This window comes from Apus apus, chromosome 6, assembly GCF_020740795.1.
Source record: "Apus apus isolate bApuApu2 chromosome 6, bApuApu2.pri.cur, whole genome shotgun sequence".
Lineage (NCBI taxonomy): Eukaryota > Metazoa > Chordata > Aves > Apodiformes > Apodidae > Apus > Apus apus.
Window position 1 is genome coordinate 14,161,993 of NC_067287.1, and position 25,202 is coordinate 14,187,194.

At 38.7% G+C, this 25,202-nt stretch overlaps 1 protein-coding gene across 1 annotated transcript in view; it reads left to right on the top strand.

Moving 5' to 3' along the window:
- The window catches only part of CNTNAP5 (contactin associated protein family member 5), a 265,506-nt gene that overhangs the window by 57,540 nt on the left and 182,764 nt on the right, over nucleotides 1–25,202 (top strand). The window contains exons 2-3 of the mRNA XM_051623680.1: nucleotides 13,537–13,647; nucleotides 19,738–19,931. Coding sequence (XP_051479640.1) covers nucleotides 13,537–13,647; nucleotides 19,738–19,931 — 305 coding nt within the window. The remainder of the gene's footprint in view (nucleotides 1–13,536; nucleotides 13,648–19,737; nucleotides 19,932–25,202) is intronic.

Sequence of the window (25,202 nt, forward strand, 5' to 3'; positions counted from 1 at the left end):
ATTTTAAAAGTCCCTGGGGTTAAAAAAGAAATTGCCCTCTCCCTTCTACTGTTATTCAGGCATATTCCCAAACCTTTCCATATTTTAGATGTATTTCTGACGAACAAACCTACTGAAATAAACACCTAAATATAAGCAATTACATTGTGTGCTGATTTGGAAGGGATTTCCCAACACCACCCCCCACCACCCCCCCATACCCACCCCCCACCCCCCCCCCCCCCCTCCCCCCGAAAATAGAAAAACTAATAGGGAAAATACAGATGCAAAGAAGAAAATTATTTGCCCTCATTAACCCTTCCTCAAAGACATGTGACAAATTCCATCATCTTTTTAGTCTAATTCTCTGCTTTATCAGAGAGACAACATTTTTTAAAAGTTACTATGTTTTTTTATTCTGTCCTGGAGAATTAATTTATCCAAAGCTTTCCCACTTCCATTTAGTTTAATAGACACAGGAGGTGGCTTTGCATAGTTTCTTCAGGCTATACCTCATCAGAACACCATGGAGCTGCTTTGTTCTTGAATATCAAGACAGGGTAGATTTGATGAAACTGCAAAGTGGACCTCTCTGCCCCTAAAACTTGGGGGAAAATCTTACCAGCATTAGTGTGAGTCTGGACATGGTCCTGGGCAGTCTGCCATGGGTGACCCTCTTTGAGCAGGGGGACTGGACAAGATGACCTCCAGGGATCCCTCCCGACCTGCAGTTCTGAGTTGTGTGAGAGATTCTGTTCAATGGCAGGAGAAGGAGTAAGGGTCTGCTGTTGACCCCTCCAGGGTAAAATGGAAGGCAACATATCTGTAACACACTTTAATTGGGTCGATATACCGCGTTAGGATGCTGCAAATGACTGCTTGTGAAACAACTGGACTTTGCATTTCTTGGAGTGGAGGCTTTGCTCATGGATCTTCTCAAGATATATTCCTGGTCCCTTTGATTAGCACTAGTTGCTAGGAAAGCTATTTCCACGATTGAGGAGTATGTTTTCAAAGCAATGTGCAGGGCTTTGGTGTCTGACACCATTAAATGTTAATGTACATTTTCGAACAAGGAGCCTCAAGGCTAGATGTAACTCTTTGATCTTTAAAAAGCCTGCCACATGGGGGAGTGAGTTTGAATGTATACTTATGTGTGCAAACACTTGCAGGTAATTAGATTTTTAGTCTCAGGACTGCAGGACTTTGCAGAAATTATTCAGATTTCAAAAGGCTCAAAATAAGCATCAATTTCTATTTATCTCAAGGGATTTAGAGGGGCATAAAATAAACCTTTAATGGCTTCAGCCACACTTTATTAATTACTTTGTTGAAGAGATAATACCTGTGGGAGTTTGTGTATTAAAATGGGATGTGAACCAGCAGAAATCTAAGCAGGGTCTGAATTTGTTTTAAAGAGAGTAAGAAAATACACAGCTGAGCCTTCCTCTGTGTTTAAAAGATTATTGCCCTAATACATACAGTTTCTTTGTTTTTAAGGAAGCATGCCTGGATTGAGCCATAATTATATGTCAAAGTATTTGAGCTAGTCGTTCAGTATTGAAGGAATAGGATCTGTCTAAACAAAGTGACAAGCAATTAGGGAGCCTTGGTGAGTTGTGTGTTTGTCATATCTGAAAATATAGTTACCAAATTATTACTCCAGATTGTTCCACGTCTGACAGTTGCATCTACAAAGACTCCTTACAGTAACTTTGTGAAGGTGGCTCTGTTTTGTGTACTGGTTTTGACAGGAGGTAGTAGAATATAGGTTTTTGGGGCTTATTTTTAAAAGAAATTCTTCTTTATTTTCCTTGTGCAAAGTTCTCACAAGGAGGACTACTGATAGAATGTGAACCTTTTTCCTTGTTGGGTGAAAAATGGCCTATTTAGACAGAAGAAAAGGTAGCTGGCTGCTGAAGTTCTGCTGCCTTTTAAACTTAACTTGCAGTTAATACTTAACTTGCAGTTGCCATCTTGTTGAATTTCTTTTTTTTTTTTCAGTTACTTGAATTTTTTTTTTTTTTAAATGAAGAATGCCTGGATTTATTTAATCCCATGTGAAATAAATACTGCACTGCAATCCTTAGTATGCTTTATGTCTTAATTGTCATTTGTGAGCTTGTTGCAGAAAAAATTTTGCTAAGCCCTTGTGTAAATAGTCCTCCTGTGTTCTGGTTATGTCTTTTCCCCTTCTTTCTCTATTATACTGTATTTGCATAGGTTATGGGAGTTTTCTCGTTCACCTTCCAGTTCTCCTGCATTCTGTGTTGAATCCAGGAGAGCTATTGGTGATCTGTCTCTTTTGAAAATCTTTGGTGCAGGAAATACTAAATAGGTTCAAACTGTCATGATACTTAGCAGGTATGTTTGTATCAAGTCTGCATCTTGGCATGTAAAACTTCTAGCTAATTTCAGTAGCACAGGGAAGTGAGCCACTAACCGGGCGTGACAAGTGGGGCCTTGACAACACCACTGTAGCTGGCTTCTAAGATTTCTGCTAAAGAAAAAAAATCTTCTTTGGGATTGTCAAAGACATTCCTGGGTTGATACAGATTTTTCTGGATACTGAATTAAACAGCATAATCAAAGTGGATGAAGGCAACTTGTATGCTGAAATCATTATTAAAAGCTGATAGAAATATCCATTTATGATGGATCTTTGTTGGGATATCTGTTCTCTAAAGCATCTTCAGTATTGCCTGTGAAGGACAGTGCATGCAAATAAAGATCAGTTTTCAGTAGTTTCTGTGAGTTCTGAGTAGCTGTGTCTCTTCACTCACAGTCCTCAGCTTAAGCTCTGTACCCTCAAGCAGCCCTTGTTTTCTACATGAGTGAGAAGCATCACTTCCTTAAACTGTTGCTGTGCTAATTAATGCGGGCAGGAAATAATGAAATTGAAAAACTGAGCTCTGGAAGGCTCAAATCCTGAGTGGGTCTGTGACTGAACTGGTCATTCAAAATATCTTTACCAATTCAGTATCTGGACCACAAGCTCATCTTTCCCAACAGCTCCAGGACTGTATTTGAGGGTGATAGGGCATCACTGGAAATGATCATCACACCTTCATGGTGTGTCCCAATCTTCCGACTGCTTAGTGGAGAGTTCTCAGTTTTCACATTTGCTAACATCTTCCACTGTACTTGCACAATGTCAGTGGGTGGATAAAGCTTTGCAGAGGACCAGGAAATACTTACAACTTACAAGAAAATTCAGTGATAGAAATGCTGAAGTGAGATTAAAAAAATCATGGGATGAAACTGTAGTGGTGTGAATGCTGAGGACTGTGATTGTTTAGTGTCATAGATCTTGTTCACAGAATGGGTTTGGAGCCTCACATAGCATAAGACTGTAGCAAAACCTATAGCATGAGGCTCCAAATACTGATTCCCAAAATAATCATAGTTAGAGAAACCAAAATTTGTGTGTCAACTCTCATCATGTTTATTTGACAACATGTTCAGCCTAACTGATCTATAGGTTTCTCCTGTGGCACTAAAATGCTGCTGTGACTGGTGAAGAGAGAACATGCTGCCCTAAGAAATGTCTGGCAGAAATTTTCATCTTTAAACTGATATAAAAGCTGCATTCACCTTGTTTAAGAATGAGAATTTTTGGTTTTTCAATCCAGTCCCTTATCTAAACCATTAACTTACACAGAAGAGTTTTAAAAATTGGTGTTTTGGGGCTAAATAAGGCATTTTTGTTGGAGGTTATTGAGTCATGAAATGATTACTTATCATCCTCTGAAATGACATTACATTTAAACGCAATGGTACATGGGCACTTATTACTACCTTCATCTCTGTTAATCCTTGCTCACAGCCTGCAAATTGAACATTCTCTCAGCCTTATGGGATGCACTGATATTTTCAGAGTTATAATTGCTTTTCAGTATGCCATCCTGCATGTTAGATGATTTGATGTGGTTCTGTTCTGAACAGAAAATATTTAGTGAACCCTTTGCTGTATTTCCCCCCCCCCCCCCCCCCCCCCCCCTTTAAGCAGTTTTATCCATGAGTACACCAAAGATTCAAAGGAAAAATAAAAATTGAATTCACGTGACCATGATTGATTTGAAAATTCAAGTGACAGCCTCTTGGTTATTGATGGCTTTGAAATTGCTGTGCATTGTTACCTGGGTACGCCTGTGAAATTAATCAGCATTCCACACCTTTCCAGCTGCTTCTGTTGTCTGCTTAGAGACAGTGGCTGTAAATTTACATGTGCACAAAATCACCATACTGGACAAAAGATCCACCATTGTTTGCAAGTCTCTGTATAAATGAACCCTTTTCTATAGAGGTCCATAGGAACACCAGAGCAGAAAGATCTTGTTTGAGAACGAGAAAGCTGAGACCAGATCACGTTTCTCACGTGATGGAAGTTGCCCAGCTTCATTGCCCTTCCGAAGTGGTCATTGGATTAGAGGGAGAATAGGAATGGGGTGGTATCTGATGCAGATACTCATGGGTCTTGCTCCAAGGTGGGGAGAAACTGTAGCACTGCAAAGAAACTGAGAGTAGGTGAACCATAGTACTGTGCTGGGGAAGCAGATGTAGAGAAGAACTTATAAAGACCTAATTATCCCTTCCCATTCTACATTCATCCTTTAACTCATGGAAATCAGAAACAAGTGTAATTCCTCAAAAGGAAACCCAACGTGGGAACTGGATTCTTGTTTTTGTTCTTTCAGATACTCCTGCTAACACACTGCACCCCCACAAATGCAGAATAAGGTAATAGGAGTCCTTGCTTAAAGGTCTGAGCTTGTGTCTGTGGTCACAGGTGTGGTGTTGATAAGCAGTTGGTGTTGAGATGCTCCACTGAAGCTTGCAGCAGTGCTACTGCAAGTGGAAGAAATTTGAAGGTCATTACCAGTGTGGGGAATATAGCATAGGTGTCAATTTGTATGAAGGACTCATCCCATTTGGAGAAGTAGTCAGAACTATATTTCTGTCTCACAGGGCTAAATATCAGGTGGTAGGAGGTGACATGGCTCTGCTTGGATTGCCAAAGCTATTGTTTCCAAATTGGTCTAGAAAACAGATTTCTTTTTCCCCAGTGGTGTTAGTTACCTGAGATGGTCAGCTTTGCCCAACCCCTGCAAGTAAAGCACTTAGGTTTTCTGCATCAGTTTTCATGTTCCAGTCAGCATAGTAACCTATTTGTTGCTGTTGCAGTGCAGAAATATTTTCTTTATTTCACTCCTTATTTTTTTTCAATAAAACTTACTCTCATTGAAACAGGTATTTACATTCCCATTTGAAAAAAATGTATTTAGGCAACTTAGAAAAACTGCTTCACCAATGAATTCCTGAACAGTCTTAACACTGAGTTACATCAGCAGAAAATCTGCTTTACTCCCTCTGCATTTTAATTTTATGTTGGTGAATGCCTATACTGAACTCAGTCCAGCTGTCTCTGATCCATCTTTTGTTTTTCTTCTAATAATGAGACTGGCAGCCTTGCTGATTTTTTTTTTTCCTTTCAAATTTAGTATTGTACATATTCTGATATTTTAAAGCAAATGTTATTCTGGTTTTTCGAATCCATGGTTTAATGGACAGAGTCCAGAACTCTTCCTTCAGTCATGACTTCTTGTGAATAGGGTGTCTTTGTAGCAAAGTCTGATGCTTTTGAAGGGCATCAAGTTAGTTTTTGCTGCTAAAACATCTGAAACTATGAGACAGTCTTGATCTTTGAAATGTATCAACTACTTTGTTTGACACGCACACCTAATGAGTCTCATGCAGGCCAAGATAGAAAAGGATGCTTGTGATACTGTGTGGCCATAGTGCACAGCCTCTATGTTCTTGGATTGTAATTTTTGTCACATAGTGAAAACTGGTCTATGCTGTGAAAATTACTCTCCTAAGTTTTCCTGTACAGTCAGCCTCTGGATATATTGCCGTGCCATGGATTGAAGGCATTTATGTGGTCTGTCAACTAAAATGTGTTACACATCCAAAGGGTGAGCTTAAGATATAAAACCTGTTCCACCTGCTGGGTCAGCTTTGTAGCTTTCTGATCTAAGGTGAAAGATCAGAGCACTCTTAAATTAGCAGGACCACACAAATATAGAAGGAAGAGACAAATAAGCACAAGAAGCATTATATTTTGAGTAGAAAGTAGTAAAAGCCCCTGACAACTGCTGTTATTCCTGCTGAGAATAAATCACAGTTTTGGACAATGATATGCTTTTGCAAGTTTGTTCACTGGAATATAAATGTTGGCAAGCTGAGTCACCACATCCTTTTGATGTGGTCTTTTTTTTTCTTCTCCTATTTCATTATAGAAATAACAATTATTTCAGTAATTGAGATCTCAGACTATCCTCCTATTCAGTGGATTTCTGTGATGGATTTGCCATTCATTGGCAACAGCTCATTCCTAAAAAAGAGCCTATGATCTAATGAAAAGCATATAGTATAAGAGAAGGTGAAGGATACCTTTGTTTTGTAGAGGCAGATGTTATGACTCACCTAAGTGGCCTGGACTATGACAGAGCTGGAATCTGAGAATATTTGTTGGTTAAAAATAAGACTATTTTTTCTTTAACTAGTTTTTATTGGTAATTGGCTTTGTCTGATGTTCTTTGACCCTGTTGAAACAAGTATTACTTATTATATTAGTTTGTTGGAGCTACATTGATGGTTATTTGAAATTTACATTGTGGCTTCTTAAGCCCAAGTGTAACGTGATTACTCTGTTCATCAAATTTGACTCCTCCTTTATTGTGAGTAGGAGTTGCACAACAGATATATTTGTATCAGTAAAAAAATAAGACCCATTATTGGAGTTTTTTTGAGAACCTTTTGCATTATTCAAAGTCAGACTTGACCACTTTTTGTGACACAAGGTTACGTGCGCAGACTTGATCATAAAAGGATGCTCTATCAAGGCATTGATTGACTAATACTTTTATATCAAGGTTTACAGGCATAAGAAAGAACACTTACGTAATTTACAGTCTTTAAGGAACAGTTCATGATTAGCTAAGCTGTGGATGTTTACTTGCATGATAGTGAGGAAAGGAAAAGGAATGTTGTGTTGTTAAGTACTTTCTCTAATGTCTTATCTCAAAAAATATGCAATGGCTTTCAGCTAACAGATGGAGTTCACAGCTGTGCATGTGAATATAGTCAGTCTCTAGGAAAAAGGAAAAGAAAATGGGGTAAAAAAAAAATTATAGAAAAAGGGTTTTTTTCTCTTTATCTTTCCAAGAATAACTTAACAAGACATTCATGTTAGTAGAACCTAATAGTATGTGGTAGTTCCGCTGAGAGGCTTTGTGTAGGAATTCTTGATAGGAAAATAATCTCTCACAGTCTCTTCCAAATCTGTAGCTGTACTGTTTTATTGCATTTTCAGGGTTTCTGTTGGCTTTTGTTTTTCCCTTCACAGAAGCTTCTCCTTCTTCTTTACACATGGAATCATAGAATGATTTGGACTGGGAGGGGCCTTAAAGATCATCCAGGGATGAGGCATCCACAGCTTCTCTGGGCAACCTGTGGGAAAAACTGTGCCAGTTTTTCACCACCCTCACAGTGAAGAATTTCCCTGTAATGGCTGACCTAAATCTACCCTCTTCTAGCTTAAGAACACTAACCCTCAGCCTATCACTACATGCCCTTGCAAAAAGTTCCTCCCCAGCTTCCCTGTATGCCCCCTTCAGGTATTGGAAGGCTGCTGTAAGGTGTTTCTGGAGCTTTCTCCAGGCTGAACAACCTCAACTCTCTCAGCCTGCCTTCATAGGAGGGGTGCTTCATCCCTCTGATCATCTTAATGTCCCTCCTCTGCACTCTGATAGCTCCATGTCCTCATTGTGTTGGAGGCTCCAGAACTGGATACTGTACTCCATGTGGGGTCCCATATACCTCATTGGATTGAGGTGGAAGGATCATTTGCACAGTAAATCCAAATATTTGTTTCCTATCTTTACAAAGGAGAATTGTAGCTATAGAAGGCAGGAGAAAAACAGATTTAAGTGGAAGGCATCAGTTGTCAGTGTTATAGAGGCATAGTACAAAATGTCTGGTTTATGTCTTTAAAACAAAGTATGACATTAAGTGGCTAATGCTAAGAGGAATTGTATCTAGCCTGTAAATAACAGTGATTTTTTCAACTTCAAATCCCAATATGGAGACAATTTACAGTTGCAATCAAAATGATGCACACAATTTAACTTCAGCACCATCTGTAACTCTGCTGGTATTTTAATAATGAATAAAATTATGTCTTGGGAACAAAAGTACCACTTAAATACCTTTAAGTTCCAAGCAAGGCCTCCAAGAGAAAGCTATAAGGCCTCTGATTTACCCTGAAATCTTCTTTGTGTTTACTATAAAATATCTACATTTAAATAGCAAGCTGTGAACGAAAGGTCTGAGGGATTCTGTGAAGCCCTTGTTAAACAACCCATGAGCTCAGGGATTGTGGAACAGGCAAGGCTTTGCACAGCTGGTCACAAAGACACTTGCCCTCATTGCATAACTTGTATTTGGTCCAGTATGACCATAGTATAATCTGGGAGATCTTTGCTGGTGTGCCAGGCCCCGTGTCCTTGTAGAAAAGTATCTACAGGAGGCAGGTTTTTTTCCTTTAAAAAGCCTTTTATTCCTGTGAGATGATGCAGGAGGCGTGTCACATTCTCCTCTGAATTAATTGTTTGGTCTTTGCTGTTAGACCTACCTGCACCAGCTTCTGGATTATAATTTGCTTTTCTTTATCATCTTCAATTTGTATATTTTTTTCAAAGAGGAGGCAATTTTTACTTGGTAATACTTTGTATGCCTTTTTCTGTTTCCTGCCCTTCAGCTGCCTTTTTGAGCCATGCTAGTCCCGTGTTCCTACGCTGGGTGTTGCTGTCTTGCAGTACTTAGGACTATTTCATGATGCTTATGGTCACTAATAGAGTAGCAGCAGCACAAACCACGGTCTTTCAGTGGCTTGTCAAATACTTTACATTTCCAGTGATGCCAGATCATTGGGTAAGTATACTGCTACTTATAATGATAAGAGATCCTGACTAATGATATACTATTAGGTAGAAGTAGTGTGAGCTTCACAAAGATTTTGTGCATATTTGTCTCAGTGAGGGTACAGCGCTACTAAAAACTGTTCAAATCCAATGTATGGGAAATCTTTGGAGCCCAGGGATTGGTGATCTGTCTCTGATCATGTCCTCTTCATTGAAGTTTTCATTAAGGAAATGTTAGTGACCTTTCTGGATGGCTTTCACAAGTGGAAATCAATGTGTTTTGTCCCACTGACTCTTGAAGTGGACGAGGGAAATAGCAGGAGGACAGGTTTGTTAACACATCTCAGTCATGGCTGGTAACCACTCTGCCTGTGTTCCAGTGATTGATCCTCTACAGAGGACAGGGTGAAATAAACATTAGCCTGATGACAATGAGGTTTTGGGTTTTGTGGCTTTCTAAATATTTTCAGTGTCCACTAATCTTCTGAATTCATATGAGTTGGTGCTGCTGCATGTTATCTCGAGCTTGAAGAAAGTTATAAACTGGGTCACTCCACACCTACCAACGCTGGCATAAAACATGTACTAGACGAATTAGTAAAGTTGGGCTGAATCTCTGATTTCTATACAAACTCAGTTTTGGTGAGATACTAGCTCTATTTCAGAAGCATTTGAAATCCTATGCAATCTATTAAATCCTGTCTCTCTAGTACTTGGATATATTTTTCTCATTTTTTTCATACTTGTCACAGGTGTTGAAGACCTTCACAAAACATACAGCTTAATCAGATATTTGGGCAAAAGGCCTTTTCTGAAACTCACTGTTTTATGGACAAATAGATAAAGCTGGTGTTATCTGGCATATTTCAAAGGAGCCCAAGAGTTATAGTGTCTAAGTCTCACTTTGCTTTTGAATTGATAAAATTTATATTGTGGTTTGTGGTTTTTTTTAATGGTTTTGAGCAAAATTGAAATACATGGGGAAAGGAGAAGATTTCCTTGTTTTTACCTGGAGGGCATTTAAAGGTACAAGAAAGGAGCTGATAGGCTGGTGAGGTTTAGTTTGTAGTGTTTTTTTTGTTGTTACTTTATCATGTTTTTTTCTAAAAATGAAAAGTGAATAAAGTAAGAAAAAATGGGTAGATACAGGTAAGCATTTTTAATTTCAGAAGTAAGATTGCTGGTGATAATTCTAATACTATATGTGAGACTGTAAATGTCATCCATAATTGCCTCTTTCTCAGAAGTCAGCATAGTCAAGGTCAGCACCCATTTCTCAAATGTAAGTCAATATCTGTATTGTTATGTGATTTGCATGAAGAAGATGGTTTGTAGGTACAATTAGACACACTTTTTCTTTTTTTCTTTTCTAATTATGTGGTTGGCAAGGAAACAAAAGGAAATAACTCGCTAGTAAATGCTTTTCTTTGAGTGTCCAGATATTTTAAATAATTCTGTACTGTGGATTTTTTTTTTGTTTAAAAACTATTTTTAAGAGACATGTAATGCAGTTGACTCAAAGAAGCAAAGTTGTTGTTCTAACAGGCAAACTGCTGAGGCTGAAAGAGTAGGGTCAGAAACTAGAAACCTCAGAGGACCTGGAATAAAAGTCTGTGTCACACCAAAGAGGGACATGAAGTCTCTTGAAATGTGTGTGATGGGATTGTATAATGGGAATCAGGATACGTTGGCTTTGTTTTTAGTTCTACAATGAGTCTTCTCTGACCTTGCATGAGAACAAAGTGATTAATCTCATTCTTCTCTGTGCCCATCACTAAAGGAAATACAATAATAACATCCTTAGAGAGTTTTGTAATCTTGAGAGGTGTGTGTTGGGTGGATTGTTTGTAGTTGGTTGTAGGTTTTTTCAGTTCTGCCTTGTCCTGGAAGCAGTGCCTTTGGGATACTCTTCACTGTATGTGCACATCCTACCTTTTTAAACCCTATGGCCTATTTAAGCTAAGTTTTACAAAGATCTCAGTCTCAAATCTCTACAGCTTGTATACGTAGTGTCTCTGCTGAGGGATGCATAAGAGCTACTCTGCCTATGACCTGGATTACTGTGCATGTTCAAGTTGTCTGATATACCCTAAGCACATCACTGCACTGTACTTTGAAAATTTCATTCTGCATATAAAAGCTGAGCCACATCCTGCATTGTAGGTCTGTGCATGTATAGCTGTCAGGCGCAACCTCCAACATCACAAGGTCAGTTTTGACTGAGAAAGGCAGAAGAATGACCTTGCATCTCATCAGAGTATTCATAAACTTCACTCAGAGGAAATTCCTTCTTATACTCTGATGTCAATCAGTCTCATTTTTCAGAAGTTGGACTGTACTGATCCTGGTTTTCTCACAAATATCTCCAGATTTTTAATGCTTCCCTAAATCCTGAAGCCTTAAAGTGACATGTTGTTATAATTAGAGTTCAGGGAAGGATCCCTGGCAGTAGTGGGGTTTTGTTGAGAAAGAAAACAAATAAGGATCCCAGAATTTAGTGTGAAAATGGTGTTGTACTGCTGTAGAAGCAGTGATCCAGGTGAGTGTGCCTGGGGATGGGAGCAAAGGATGTGAAAATGTAAGAAAAGCATCTGGTAGTTAGAGAACCATTTGTCTCTTCCTAGGTTGGAGCCTCCAGGGATCCCAGGAAAAACCTTAAATGCATTGCTCCAAAATGGTTTACACTTGCTGCTGTGCTGAGACACTCGGTGTCCCACGGGTATCTACTCTTACTGTCAGGGAAAAAGTCAGAATCCAGGGATTGTCACTGTAATTCTTGTCATGGCCAACTTGTGGATCACAGGCTGGCATGCTGAGTTCTCCTGTGGTCCATAATCAACTGCAGGGAACAGAAAATAACTAGCAGTCTAAAACTGAAATCTCTGGTTCAGTTATTTTCAACTTCAGGCTTTAAGTGATGCTTAAATGTCATATAGGTCTGTTGCTCTGACCTTGAACCTCCTGTTGAAAGGTTGCTGACCCCTCCACTGGGTTTTATAAGACAGAAGTTTGAGTGAATTTTGTGCCCCAATATACTTAGCATTTGAGATCTTTGTTTAAATCACTGTCCAGGTCACAAGTGGCAGTGAGTTTAAGAGCCTCATTTTGATTTACAGATTTTTTCAAGTCCAGACAGAACAAACATGGCCTGACCTCACACTGTACCAGGGTTACAGCACTCCACAGATCTTTCTGCATTGCAGTGAGAAGTTCTCTTTGAGACTCAAAGGTTGTAAGTGATAAGGGATCTGCACAGGACCTTGGTAAATTGTTTTGTTCACTAACTATCCTCATGGTCAAAATATCAGTGGTATGCTTACCCTTACTTTGTGTAACTTGCAGATGTTGTCAGGCCTTTCTGCTGATGCTAACCCAAGAGATGGGAAGGATTTCATATTCAAGTTTGTCTTTTGAGGTCTATTAGTTAATTCACTGGTATAAAATATATTGATTACACTGATTTTTCTTACAGAGATGGACTTCCATTACAAAAATATCTGGGCTGTTCTAGATAGTCACTGCAAAAAGAGATGAGAAATATTTTTATATAATCTGGCTCATTATGAGAAAAGTATCACCCAATTTTGGATCAGTCCTAAATTTACCATCGGAACTATAAATTTTGCTTTCATTTTAACTTTTGTAGCTGTGAAATATTGTTAACGTATTATTCCCCACAGTCCCTCTGCCTTCCCCTCATCCTTGCAAATTGTATATTTGCTCTGTGAATGCAAGAAGACTGTGATGCCTGAGAATCCTGCTAACCTGCAGGGCTTTTCCAGTAATTAGATCCATGTTTGCTCCATGGGAGATTCAATTAAAAATGAGAGGGTTTTATTATTATTCTCTACTGAAATCCCACGTTATGTTCCTGAGTGTGTATATGTAAGCATTGTAATGAGTAAGCTTTACCTAATTTCATCCTTATTCAAACATTATGGGCTCAAAAATTCAACTTGAGTGTTAGCCTAGCACCATTTGATCTCAGATGAGGATGTGAAAGTAGGAGGGTGAAGACACAGTAGACTACTCATTTGAGCAAACAAAACTAATTTGGCTGTGTATGTGAGCTCTGGGAAGAAATTAAGGAAGTGCTCAGGTATTGTAATCATGATGCGGTGTAGGACTGTGACATATGGGACAGCTTTTGCTTGTTGCAAAGGGCCAGGTGGCATATCCCTGTGTGTTACTTCCATGCAGAAGTATCAAGTTGTAACTTTACTGAACACAACACCTGAGGTGTTCTCTAAAGTCTGCAAGGGCATTACTACGTTATTCCAGTGGCTTTTGCAGCAGGAGTCAACAGTAAATCCTGAAATTGCATTATCTGAAAGGAAAACATTTTCAAGATTTTCAAGTATTCAATGTCTTAGCAGCTCCTATCTAGCTACCATCCCACCAGACTGTCATTGTGGAAGATAAATTTTAGTCTCACACATTAATTCAAGCATGTCTCTATCTACTAAGTAGAAACAAACACTACCTTGAGATAGCAGAAGTTAGCCTATTTGTTGATTATGTGGTGACCTCTGTATGTTTTGTTTTTTGTTGTGTTTTGTTTTGTTTTTTTTAGATAATTGTGATGATGCGTTGGTATCTCCCTTACCTTCAACAGCCCTTACCAGTTCCTCTGAGCTCTCCAGTGCTCACAGTCCCAGCTTTGCAAAACTCAACAGACGAGATGGTAAGGCTGCAAAATTAAATGCATAAAATATTAATCACACTTACAAATAATAACTTTTTATGCTGTTTGTATGCAGTACATCCAGAATAGAGCCGTTAATTTACGCTTTTGTGACAGCTCTGTTTAGAAGCAAATCCCTCCTTTGTTATACAAATCTTCTAATACATTTAAAGCTCTCCCCTTCTCTTGTAGAAACATCCTGCCAGAAGTTCAGATAGTCTTTTTGCTTTTGAAGAGAGTTCTCAGAATGTGTAGAGCTTTAAGGTTGTTAGGCCTGAGACCCTATTATAAAATGTAGATGTCTGTTAAACCTAGCAACTAGAAATTAAAATTCCAGTGGAATTAATGATTATACAACTGTCTGAAAAGAGTGAAAAATAATTTTAAAACTGTGGGCATCTGAAATGAGGAATGTTTGAGGCTCAGATAATGAGTTTACACACAAGGTGAAACTATTAGGATTGGACTTGGTATCAGAAAAGAGAAGCTGGCAATATCTAGGATGTCATTTTGGCACTACATTGCAAATTTGTGTTATTGGCTTCCAACCCACTCCCAAGTTAGAGCCACAAAAAAATGAAAGCCCTTTATTATCACATTATGTATGGTTTTCATTATATGAAGCATTAGAAAGTATACTACTAGAAAAGAAATCAGAATTCCTACTTAAACATCATATCTGAAAAGTCTGTTTTAGTCAAACGCTGTTTGATAAATCTACAGAAAGACAGTAAGAGATTCTCTTTTACATGCTTGGCAATAATGATAAGGAGTTGCTGGGTCATTAGAGATGTGTTAAATAGGAGTTACATATTTATGCTCCTGAACCAAGAAGGTATCTTCTACCTTGCTTAAATCTTTTGTTGAACACACTTCAATAGAAATGCACAGCTGTAGTGTTAGCAGAATTCACATGAGTAATTAATCTTGGGTTGCAGAACCAAGCAGTGGTAGATGGTTGCTGAAGGAACTTTCCTAGGCTGGAACTTGAATGCAAGCACTCAACACCTTTACAAGAAACAATCTTTACTAACAAGGACTGTGCCCTGGCTTTCAAGTGATGTTAGTGTTTTGATGAGTTGGCTTAGCTTTGTAATTGAGAAGACAGTGCTGCAAGTAGCAGTGCCTCAAGGTAGAAAGCCAGATAAGTGTATTTGTTAATGTAAATATGAATGCAGCGTATGAAGATCAATTTATAAAATACAATCTAAACCTACATTGATAGGAAGTTCTCATTCATCAAGCTGCTTTAGTGATAGATAACAATAACTAAAAGACCGTAGTTTAAAGAAAAGGCCTGCAGCAGTGAAATGTGCCATTAAATAAACCAAACACACAAACTACCCATGAGTAAATCTTTGTATGAACCGCTGAAAGTGTTCAATTAAAATGCTGATAATTCTGTACTGGTAAGAGTAAAGCAGTTAGTATAATTCTGATAAGTATGATTCTGAGGTATGAAATCTATTACTTACCCATGAGAGGGATTAATCAGCTTTCTTGTTTATAGTAAATAAATATTGAAAAAGAATAAGAAAATTGCTACAATATGACTATATCAACTGAGCTTTTTCAGTTCTCTGTTAGCTCTCAGCCTGAGTAGTTAGTATAGGCAATTATTATGTATGGGAACATGCAGCATATATAATGTCAAAAAGAATTTGTTCTATGGCCAGAAAGTGTTTGATCTGGGCATTAAAGTAAAATCCTGCAGCAGGGAAGCACTTAGTTGCAGCAGGAAGTCCGAGAGTTGGTAGCACAATATAAAGCCAGTTGAGCTGTTTGTAAGTCACTGTAGGATGGAAACAAGCCTTCCCTTTGCTTTGTATTAATAAAATGAAAATAAGTATGAGCATCCTGAGCAGCCCTGTGGAACATGAAGGCACAATGACTGTGTTACACTGGCCTTAAGTGCAATTTTTTAAATAATTATGTTAAAATGTACAAATGGTCTGAAAATGTAAAAAGTACTTGATTATTTTTCTTGCAGTCATATGGGTCTCCAACTGAGAAACCATATGAGCTTTGTTCTCCTCATATTTCTAGCATTATGATTTGTTGCCATGGAGAACATGAGCAGTACATCAGATTCCTGTGGTACTGTTTCTCCACTAGAACATTTTCTCCATGCTTTGTTGTACCTGTCCCCTGAAAAGATGCACAGAAAATGTGCTATGCTTGTACTGTGAGGAATGATGGTGTAGCCTGTTCAGAATGCATAGAATCCTATCATCAGCCATAGGAACCTGGTGGGCAGAATGGGGAATTCACAACATTGTGTCTAAAGGGGATACAAAGTGCCAAGAACATGTTGACTTTGAGCATCCTCTCTCCCATTTCCTTAAAAGAGGCAATGTGGCATCTTCACACGTTAGTACTTCGCAGATTACCAAAACCCAAATGTGCAGAGCCAGTGGGTATAATAAGAGCCATATTTTGTCCATTTTATGTTTATGCCACACTATTAATAAAAGGAGTGTGGTCCTCTTCAACTTCCTTCTCTCCAACTGCAGTAAAATGGTGTCAGGGTTATGCTTGTATCTGTTCAAAAGAGTTGATGTCCTTTCAATATTGTGTCTTCAGCAGCTGTTGTTACCTTTCAGAACCTTCATGTCTTAGGTTCTTGTCTCTTGTCCTGGGTCTGCCCTGACAAACATTCTCCAGGGTGGACATCATGGGTGGGTAGAAGAGCAAATGGCTGTAAAAGAGTTGCTATACTTTGCACATGCTTTTTTGCTAATTACTAAATTAGCATATGGGATGGGGTGTGACACTATAAGGAAATTATTTCTGTAAAAGAAATGTGCACATGCAGATTGCACCCTGTTCTGTTAAACAGAGCAAATTTGGAGGAAAAAGAGCATTGATTTTTGACACTTAGAGTAGTACTTTGTGAGCATTGGGATACCCACAGAAGTAAGCAGGAGTTGCTTGCTTGATCCTTGACTGGAAGTGAGAGAAGCTCAATAGGCAAAGCTGTAGTTCTGCCCTCAGTCATGCAGCTAATGCAGATTTCTTGTTGCAGGTATTTTAATCTAATAGTAAGTAGAATTACTGTCCCTCTGTGGACATGGTAATGGTGAAAGGTTTGGAGAGGGAAATAGTGTTAATTTTCCCATGAGAAAGTGAATGAAACAGACATGGTTTGTAACTGGTAGCATCTCTCTTGCAAGACCAGCTTCTTCAGAGGTGATGCTCTGAGCTGGTGTCACTGCCGTGTCATGCAGTGCTTACATCTAAGTTAACGTTCCCAACAGACAAATGTGCTCATCTGAAGTGATACGCAGTTCAGAGATGCCCTGTAATCTGCAATTTGAGAGCTCAAGCTCACCACAGATCTCAAAAATTTCAATTCAGTGTGTGTAATTTGTTTGACTTAATTTGAAAATACAAACTTCTAGTGCTGTGCTCAAACTGGAAAATAGTGGTACCTAGCAAAGCAAAATACTTTTTGTGGAAAGTCTGTCACCTCTCTGCCATTCCTAGCAGCAGAAGGGACAGACCATAAACTACATAGAATAAATGCTAGTTATAATGTTTAACAAACCACTGGAAAGTGCCTGTGATAGTAAACTTGGCTTAAGAATATGACTCAACAGAGAAAGCAAAGTTGTTTGTTTGGTTTTTTTCTTGCAAATGGGAAACTCATCAAACACATTATTTGTTTTAAGTGATTTTCCTCTATCTAGTTGTTCCTGTTTAGGTGGTAGAAAGACAGATTGAAAACACAGTGAATTAAAGATGAAAGTTCCCACCTTTCTTTTAGTATTTACTGAAAACATCTAGAATAAGCTCTTTGGAATTTTGAAGAAAATAACTTTGTGCCGCAGACCTGCCAGAACTTCTGAACTGAAATTCTGTGTCCTGCCATTTCCTGGAACAAAGCTATAAACAAAGTGTGGTGTTCAGAGTCTATTTCAGGTACTGGATACTGCCATCCAAAGGAAGGTTTAATTTGGCTCCCACATACATTAGTCACAATTTCATGCAGGAGAAATGCACAGCTTGTTGTCATTGAATACAGTTATATACTTTCTAACTTAAAAGCTAGACAGAAATATTCTTTATATGACAATTAAAATTTAAAGTGGGTGAGTAGAGAAGAAGAAACATTAGGTTTTTTACAGGAAGTACTATAGTCTTATCTAAGCTATATGTCTGTATAGCATGAAAAGAGAGTTATGAAGTAGAAGAACTGAGTGATGAAATTCCTAATATTCTCTTTAGATCTTTCGTGGCATGCTTGTAGGGTAGAGTATTCTATTTAATGCAGGTAAAATAAACTCGGTGACAATGAAGACTTCTGTTGTGATTGAAAAGGGCAAAAGCAAGTGGCACTAGCAAAAGCAGTATGCACTCTGGTTGTTTTCCCTGGTGAGTTCTGGTAGAGAAATGAAGACTGAGTCATCCTGGGAAGTGGGGACAATATTAAATTCTAGTTATGGAACAAACACTTCTGTTTTAGCAATTGGGACCAAGTTCTAGCTTAATGAACTGTAAATAATGAAAAACATAACACCTATTCTTAGAAAAAAGAAATTTCAAATGTGAGTTGAGAAATCCATTGTGTTCCAGGAAAAAAAAAAAACACAAAAAACTTTAAAGGGCAAAGTTACTGAAATTGAATTCTTTGATATGTGCCATATCTATTGATCATTCAGCTCTGTTCACTTCAATAAACTATTAATGGAGCAGCTTTAAGATAGGTCAGTTAATAAGATTAAAATATTAAGGTAAACCTGTCCAGCTACTTATAAACAAACTTCAGTTATGCTTCAACTTTGGAAGCACATGTTTGGAATTGTTATTGTAGTTTACAAGAATAATTATGAATCCTTTACTCACAACTCAATATTCCTCCTTTCCCTTCCCCATGTGATTGTGTTCACTGTAATCACAATAAGTGCTTTTGTAGACTTCACGAATAATGGCAAAACATGCAAGATAATGGGTTGCAAAAGCACTGCCAGCCTGAAAATTTGCTGCTTTGGATACTTTCTAAATGGCTTTTGCATTCTTCAGAGCTGCATTGTTCCTTTATTTGTAAGGCTTAAGTGAATGCTGAGTGTATATGGAGAATAAATGTGAGCAAATAAAAACAACTTAAAAGAATACAAACACAGCCTATAATACAAGGGTGTAAAAGAAAGCAAAGGAACATAAAATAACATATTCCAGACTGGAAGGATTTGCCTTTTTAACCATAAGATCACATTTACTGTAGGAAGTGAAGTGTTAAAATTCAAACAGTTGAAAACTGAACACAGTTCTGTGTTGTTTGACTTGGCATTACCATAAGCCTGTTTAACTTCTAAAATAATTTAAGGGGTTGTACATATCTTTACTTTTAAAAGACAAACATGAATTACAGGCTATCAGCTTCCATGTGATCATGGCTTCTGAAATTCTCATTCCTAAATGAAGAAGTGAATCAATAACTTGCATCTAGTATTTATCCTTATGAAGATCTTGTTTGTTGTTTTGTTTAAGATAAAATACATGTTCACTTAACAAGCAACCTGTGTAAGGAGGAGGCTACTTGCAAGTATGAAGGCAGTCCTTTTAGCTGGTCAAATGGTCTCTAGCTTTATAATGTATTCTGTGAAGTGTTAGTTTACTTACAGCCTGTAACTAAACCAGTTTTTCAAATACTTTATAGGACACAAATCAACTGACATTTTTTATGTCTTTCAAAACGACAACAACAAAAAAGAAGTCAAAGCAAATCAGAAGTTAGAAATCGGCATTTTTAGATTTGCACAAGCATGCCAGGAGGGAATAGATACACTTTTATTTTTTTTTTCTAACTGAGGGTGTGCCATCCACACATCTGTCCTGCTGACAAAGAATAGATTTCCTTAACATTTCTTAGAAATTAAAAAATCCTTTTTATCTTCAGGTTAATTAAGAAAACCTTAAGGCAGCACACTCCATGTAGCTTATTTCCTAATACAAAAATATTAACAAATAGCTGTATGTTCAGGAAGTAGACTCCTCTATGTTGACCTGTCATAACAATGTGCTTTTTCTCAAGTATAATTTCTTGTGCTGTCATTGTCATCTAAATTATCTTTATCCAATCCCCTTCAGGAGCTGGTGGCTGGTCCCCTCTGGACTCAAACGAGCAGCAGTGGCTCCAGGTTGATCTGGGAGACAGAGTGGAGATTGTCGCGGTCGCTACCCAGGGCAGGTACGGGAGCTCGGACTGGGTAACCAGCTACTCGCTGATGTTCAGTGACACCGGCCGCAACTGGAAACAGTACAGACAAGATGACACCATCTGGGTAGGTCTGAACTGCAGGTGACTTTGGTCCCAGATCTTTCTGGTTCAGGCTCATTTTGGCATTTGGAGAAGTGGCTTTGATTTCAGATCAGAGGATGTGCTGTAGCGGTGAGAAAGCAGACATGCGTGATTCTAAAGGGTGTTTTGATCTAAATGGGTTGTGTCACTGACTGTCTGTAATACAAGTTTAGGCCCCCAGGATGAAAATGTTTTTCAGACTATGAGGATGCTCAGGGCACTCAAAATGACCTGCATGCTTTTGTGCCTGGTTGGCTTCAACTCAGGAACACCAAGGTAAATGGGGCTAATCACTAACGTACTTCCTCAAGGAAATAAGGACATGAACTCTGTGTATCCTGCAATTTGCCAACCAGAGCAACAGAGCTCGTGCTGGGTGAGGTGGGGGTGGTAAATTGCTCCTCAGCTGGAGAAGGCTGGGGTTGCAGTATCAGTTGTGGGATGATTTAGCATATATGCTAAAAAAGCACTTATGGCTTTATTTAAAATTTAAATACAGACTTGACGCTTGCTGTGTCACAAGTTCAATGTGTGGCCATGCCAGGTGCTGTTGGTAGGACTGTGTGTAGTAGCAGTGCCACCTTGGGTTCCCTTCATATGGAAAATGTGAATTGTTAATGAATGGTTGCATCTTCTCCATGCTATATTTTCTAGTTCTGAGGATCAGTAGCCCTGGTAGCATGGCGGTATGTGGTAGTAAATTAAACACCTTCATGCAAATAAAGGGAATATTTAAGGGTAAACAATTAGACTTTTTTGTCTTTTTTTTGGTTAACACTGTGTAAATGCTTACTTCTAGAACATAGTGACTGTGAACACAGTTGTGGTGCAGTGGGAAGAAGGAAGGAGGGATGCTTAATTTATTCCTGAGCATGTGGCAGGCAGCGGAGGGAGGTTAACTTGTGCAGTTTTAATATCCATTGCATTGCCACTTTGTTTTATCATGGTTTGATTTATGGAAAGCTAATTAAATCCTCCTTCCTTTAGAAAGGAAACTTTGGCCCAAAGATAGTCATAAAGTTGTCAAGTCTGGTTCAGCTTCACTTGTCACTTGAAAGTTACATTAGGCTGGCTTTGCTCCAGACTTTTTTATTTTTCTTATGTTTAAAAACAGAGGAATTGGATTCTGAACAGAATGTAGTGATAATTTCATCTGGCTCTTGACTTCCACCTTTGGGACTTGGAAATCCAGATCTGAGATATTTTTACAGACTTGGTGTCATCAAGTGCTTCCTTCCTTGAAAGTATTATATGCCTTGTTAAGATTTTATATCAAGACAAATTAGTTTTTTATTGTATGTTTAATTTTTCAGTCCTCTCCTTTTTGGAAAACTTTGACCTTCTATTTTATTTTGTAAACTTTTCTTCTTAAAGAGAAACTTGACAAAATATAAAATTTACCATAGCGCATCTTCATGCCCTAAGGATCCAATCTGATGAGTTTCTGATTGAGCACGAGAATAAGAACAAGCCCAGCAGGCATTTAACAGTGAATTAAGATTTATGAAGAAACTGAACTCTCTTGTTCTATAAAGCGATCAGGCATGAAGGTGGTTCAGAGCAGACCCTGACTCAAGTTCTAAAGCTTCAGTAGATCTGGAAGCTTGCTTTCTGGAGGGGTGATCTTAGTATTCTTTTCTAATGGAAATTGCTGTAGGCTACAGAGGACACTTTTGTATATAATTGAGGAAAAATGAAATAGAATTTGGATATGGAAAAGGTAATGCTGGGGGAAGGATTTGGATATTCTTCCCCTCATATTGCTTTCTGCTGGTCATTCTGACTATCTAAGCTACTAATGGAATTCCAGTCCAGAAGAATGATTTGTTCCACATCCCCAGGCAGAAGGCTTGAAGGGATTGTTTGGCTGCATCGCTGAGCTTTGCTATTGGAAATACCTGATGGTGTCAATCCAAAGCGGGCTCATCTGATGTTTCATTAGACTCTATAGCCCACCTTGCCAGTCAAGTCTTGTTAACACCTCGGAGCTTGTATGGCTGCCTAAGGAATTAATAAAGATCAGGAATTCCTTCTGTACAATTTTTATTCTAACTAAAAAGAAAGTTTATTATTTTTCCAGGCACTTTTTGGATTTGTTTCACTGAATTAAATTAGATCTTGAGAGCAATTTAGAGCACAAAGACAAAAGCCAAAGAGACTTTCAGAACCATGTAGAGAATTATAAATTAAAGTTTTGCAGTGTTGCTGTTTTAATGACAATTCTTTTCTGAGGGGCGTTTTGTGTTGTTGTTTTTTCTAAGAGGAAAAATAGAAGCATGCTGTCCAGCCACAGGCTGAAGGCTTTTCTATGAAAGTCAGACCATTGGATGAAATGAGGACAAGCACACCATGGTGCTAAACATGTGGACTGTTAAATAGTTGTAAGGGAAGTTCTGCATTGCACACCACTTGGAAGGAACTGTTGCCCTTGACTTAAGGGAGGGTAGTGGAGTGGACCATTTCACAGGGAAAGGAAAACAGCTCCCCAGGGTGGCCTCAACTGTCACAATCTGTGACAGTGTACACTGTACCAATCTGTCACAAAACTGGTAGTTTCTGCCTTATGAATTTGTATCTTTTTTTTTTGGGGGGGGGGGGACGACAGGACGGGAGAAGACGAGGTGATCTGTCAAAGCAAGATTCAAGGTAGGAGTCTCCTACATCAGGACAAGGTGGCAAGTTACCAGGTTACCTCTCATCTGCAGGGTGTGGAGGTCTTAAAATCTAGATTACTGTAGAAAATACGCCGTCTCAGAATTTTCAGATGATTGAGTGGGAAACGCATCCCTGCTGCAGGCTTCAATTTTGAAGGTTTTTTTTTCTCTCTGTCCTTAGGATAGGGGTTTAGTACACTGTGTCCTTCAGGCATTTGAGCTTTTAGGATTTTCTTTTTAAATTTTTGTGTAGCTGAAAGCACTATATGTTTACCTACTTGACTGCTTTCTGATTCAGAAAGCTGTGCTGTTCCCAGGAAGAGTTGGTCAACGCTGACTCATAGCTCAGATGGGGTGGTAAAATCTAAATAATTGTCTGGAGATCACTGGATGATATCTACTATATCAATATAAAATACTGATATGCACTGAACCTGTCAGGTTCGCTGATACAGCTTCTACTTCAGTAAAAGTAGCTGGAAGTTTGTATTTTGCTGTGTGGACATCACTAAATATTTCACACCAATTGTTCATTGCTGGCAACTTTTATCGCTTGTTTACAGCTGTTAAAAGGGCAAATTATGTACCAGTTTAAGGGACCTAGATAGTCTGGTGATTTTGTTTGTTTTCTGAAGGCAATATAACTACATGGAGAACCATTTGATTGAATAAAAATATATTGAATTGCTAAAAAGAAGGGAGCAAGAAGTCCCCTGGTTTCAAGATAAGCATTTGATTTAAGTAGAAGTTTAAGGTTGTGCTTGGTTTTAATTTGATTGCATTCCAGCAAAGGAAAACCAAGGTCTTGAAATTTCTTCTTCAATATTTCTGTTAAACTAAAACTCACAGAAAACTTGAATCTGTCTTCAACTCAAGTCAAGTTTGAACTGCAGTTCCTCCCAGCACATTTTCATGACCTAGAGGCAAAGTGCAGGGTGTTCCCAATTGGCTGCACCGCCATGATCTCTTGGAGGAGGCTCTACTGCCACAGCCTTCCCTTGTTGCATGTCATGGGCCATCGGCCTCCTTTAGTGAGGATGGCAGGAAGGCAGTACCTCTTCTCATAATCCCTAAGTCTGTCCAGATGTAACTCTTCCTAATCATTTCTTCACAAATGTCAGATGCTCCCTATTGCAAGTGGTGCTGCTGAGGAGTTTGTTTCCAGCCATCTGGGTATAGGTTTTGTCCACCTGTATGGCAGATGTGTCCTTTGGTGCATCAGAAGCCTGAGTACATAAATTCTTGATTGGGCTGCCGATAAGACAGACATTTGCACACCAGTTTCTATGACATAGCACTAGTAAAAATCCCTTTCTCCTTACAGAGATTACAAGGCTTATTATCCTCCTCTCACGGCGTGCATGCAGCTCCCATCAGCTTCACCCTTAATGAGCTCTGCAGAGACAGATCGCAAGGAGAATCAGAAAACCTCTTACATTTTCACTCAGCCTGTGTTTATGATGTTAGTAAATTCTGCAGCTGGAGTTGAAGACAAGACAGATTAGCCATTTAAAACCAATTTTCCAACCCCATTTGTATTTAAATAATCTTGTTACAAAAGGACTCTGTGGTTCAGAGCAAACTAGACTTATAATTATATTTTCAATATGGATAAATCAGCTGTGTGTGGACACACTAGCTATTGATTGGGAGACATAAAACATAAATCTTATGGCTTGTAACAAGTGAATGATTTTTCAGTGTTTTTAAGTGTTGAATAATTCAAAATTTACTTTACCTGAATACTTGCCACAGCTTCAGTCAGTCCAAATCGTATATATTACTGGGACAAAACTGAGGGCTGTGATACAGTGCTATTTCATATTTCTAAATAGCAATTTAATGCTGTCTATATTGAGAGAACCTTTGCAGAGCTGAAAAACAATTACACAGGAAGACACAGAGGAAAGGGGGTGGAGCAGGTGTAGATGTATACTAAAAAAGGAGAGAAAAAACGAGATGTATGTCCTTTAGACAAAGTTTTGAAAGGAGAAGGGAAAGTTGTGATTTTGAAGATAAAGGAGGCTGTTCTAACAGTGGCAAATAAGGCTCTTATTTTAGAATAGTCAATCTCTGGAGGAAGGCAATGAAAGGGAAAAATTGATAGACAGCAAGGAGATACTTCATACTCTGCAAACACATGCACATGCTTGCACATATTAATCAAATGTTTGGAGTTGACTGGTAGCTGGTGAAGCTTCTTACCCCTCTGTTGTCAATTGCGCAAGGAAGGCAGAAGATAACTTTGGATGGAAGGGGGACTTTGAACCCTAACCCCAAAGCTGGATCCCAAGATAGGAAGTGAATCTCTGGTGTTGAACCATGACTTGGGTCATGTGAGGTATAGACCAGATCTTCTCCCATGGAGAAGTGCCACTGTGCTAGTGCCATGTCTTGTAGGTGTGAGGGTGATTGGTAGGGGCTGGGGAGTTGGCAGGAGGCTGAGGGTGCATCAGAAATTTGTAATTCTCAGGGGAGCCAGAAAAGTGTTTAATAGAGGCAGTAAAGATCCCTGGCATTCCCTTTCCTCAGGAAAACTCTTGCTTACATATGTGAGCTTGTGCTTGGCTTAGAGGATGAGTTTCTGCTTGTCTTGTTAC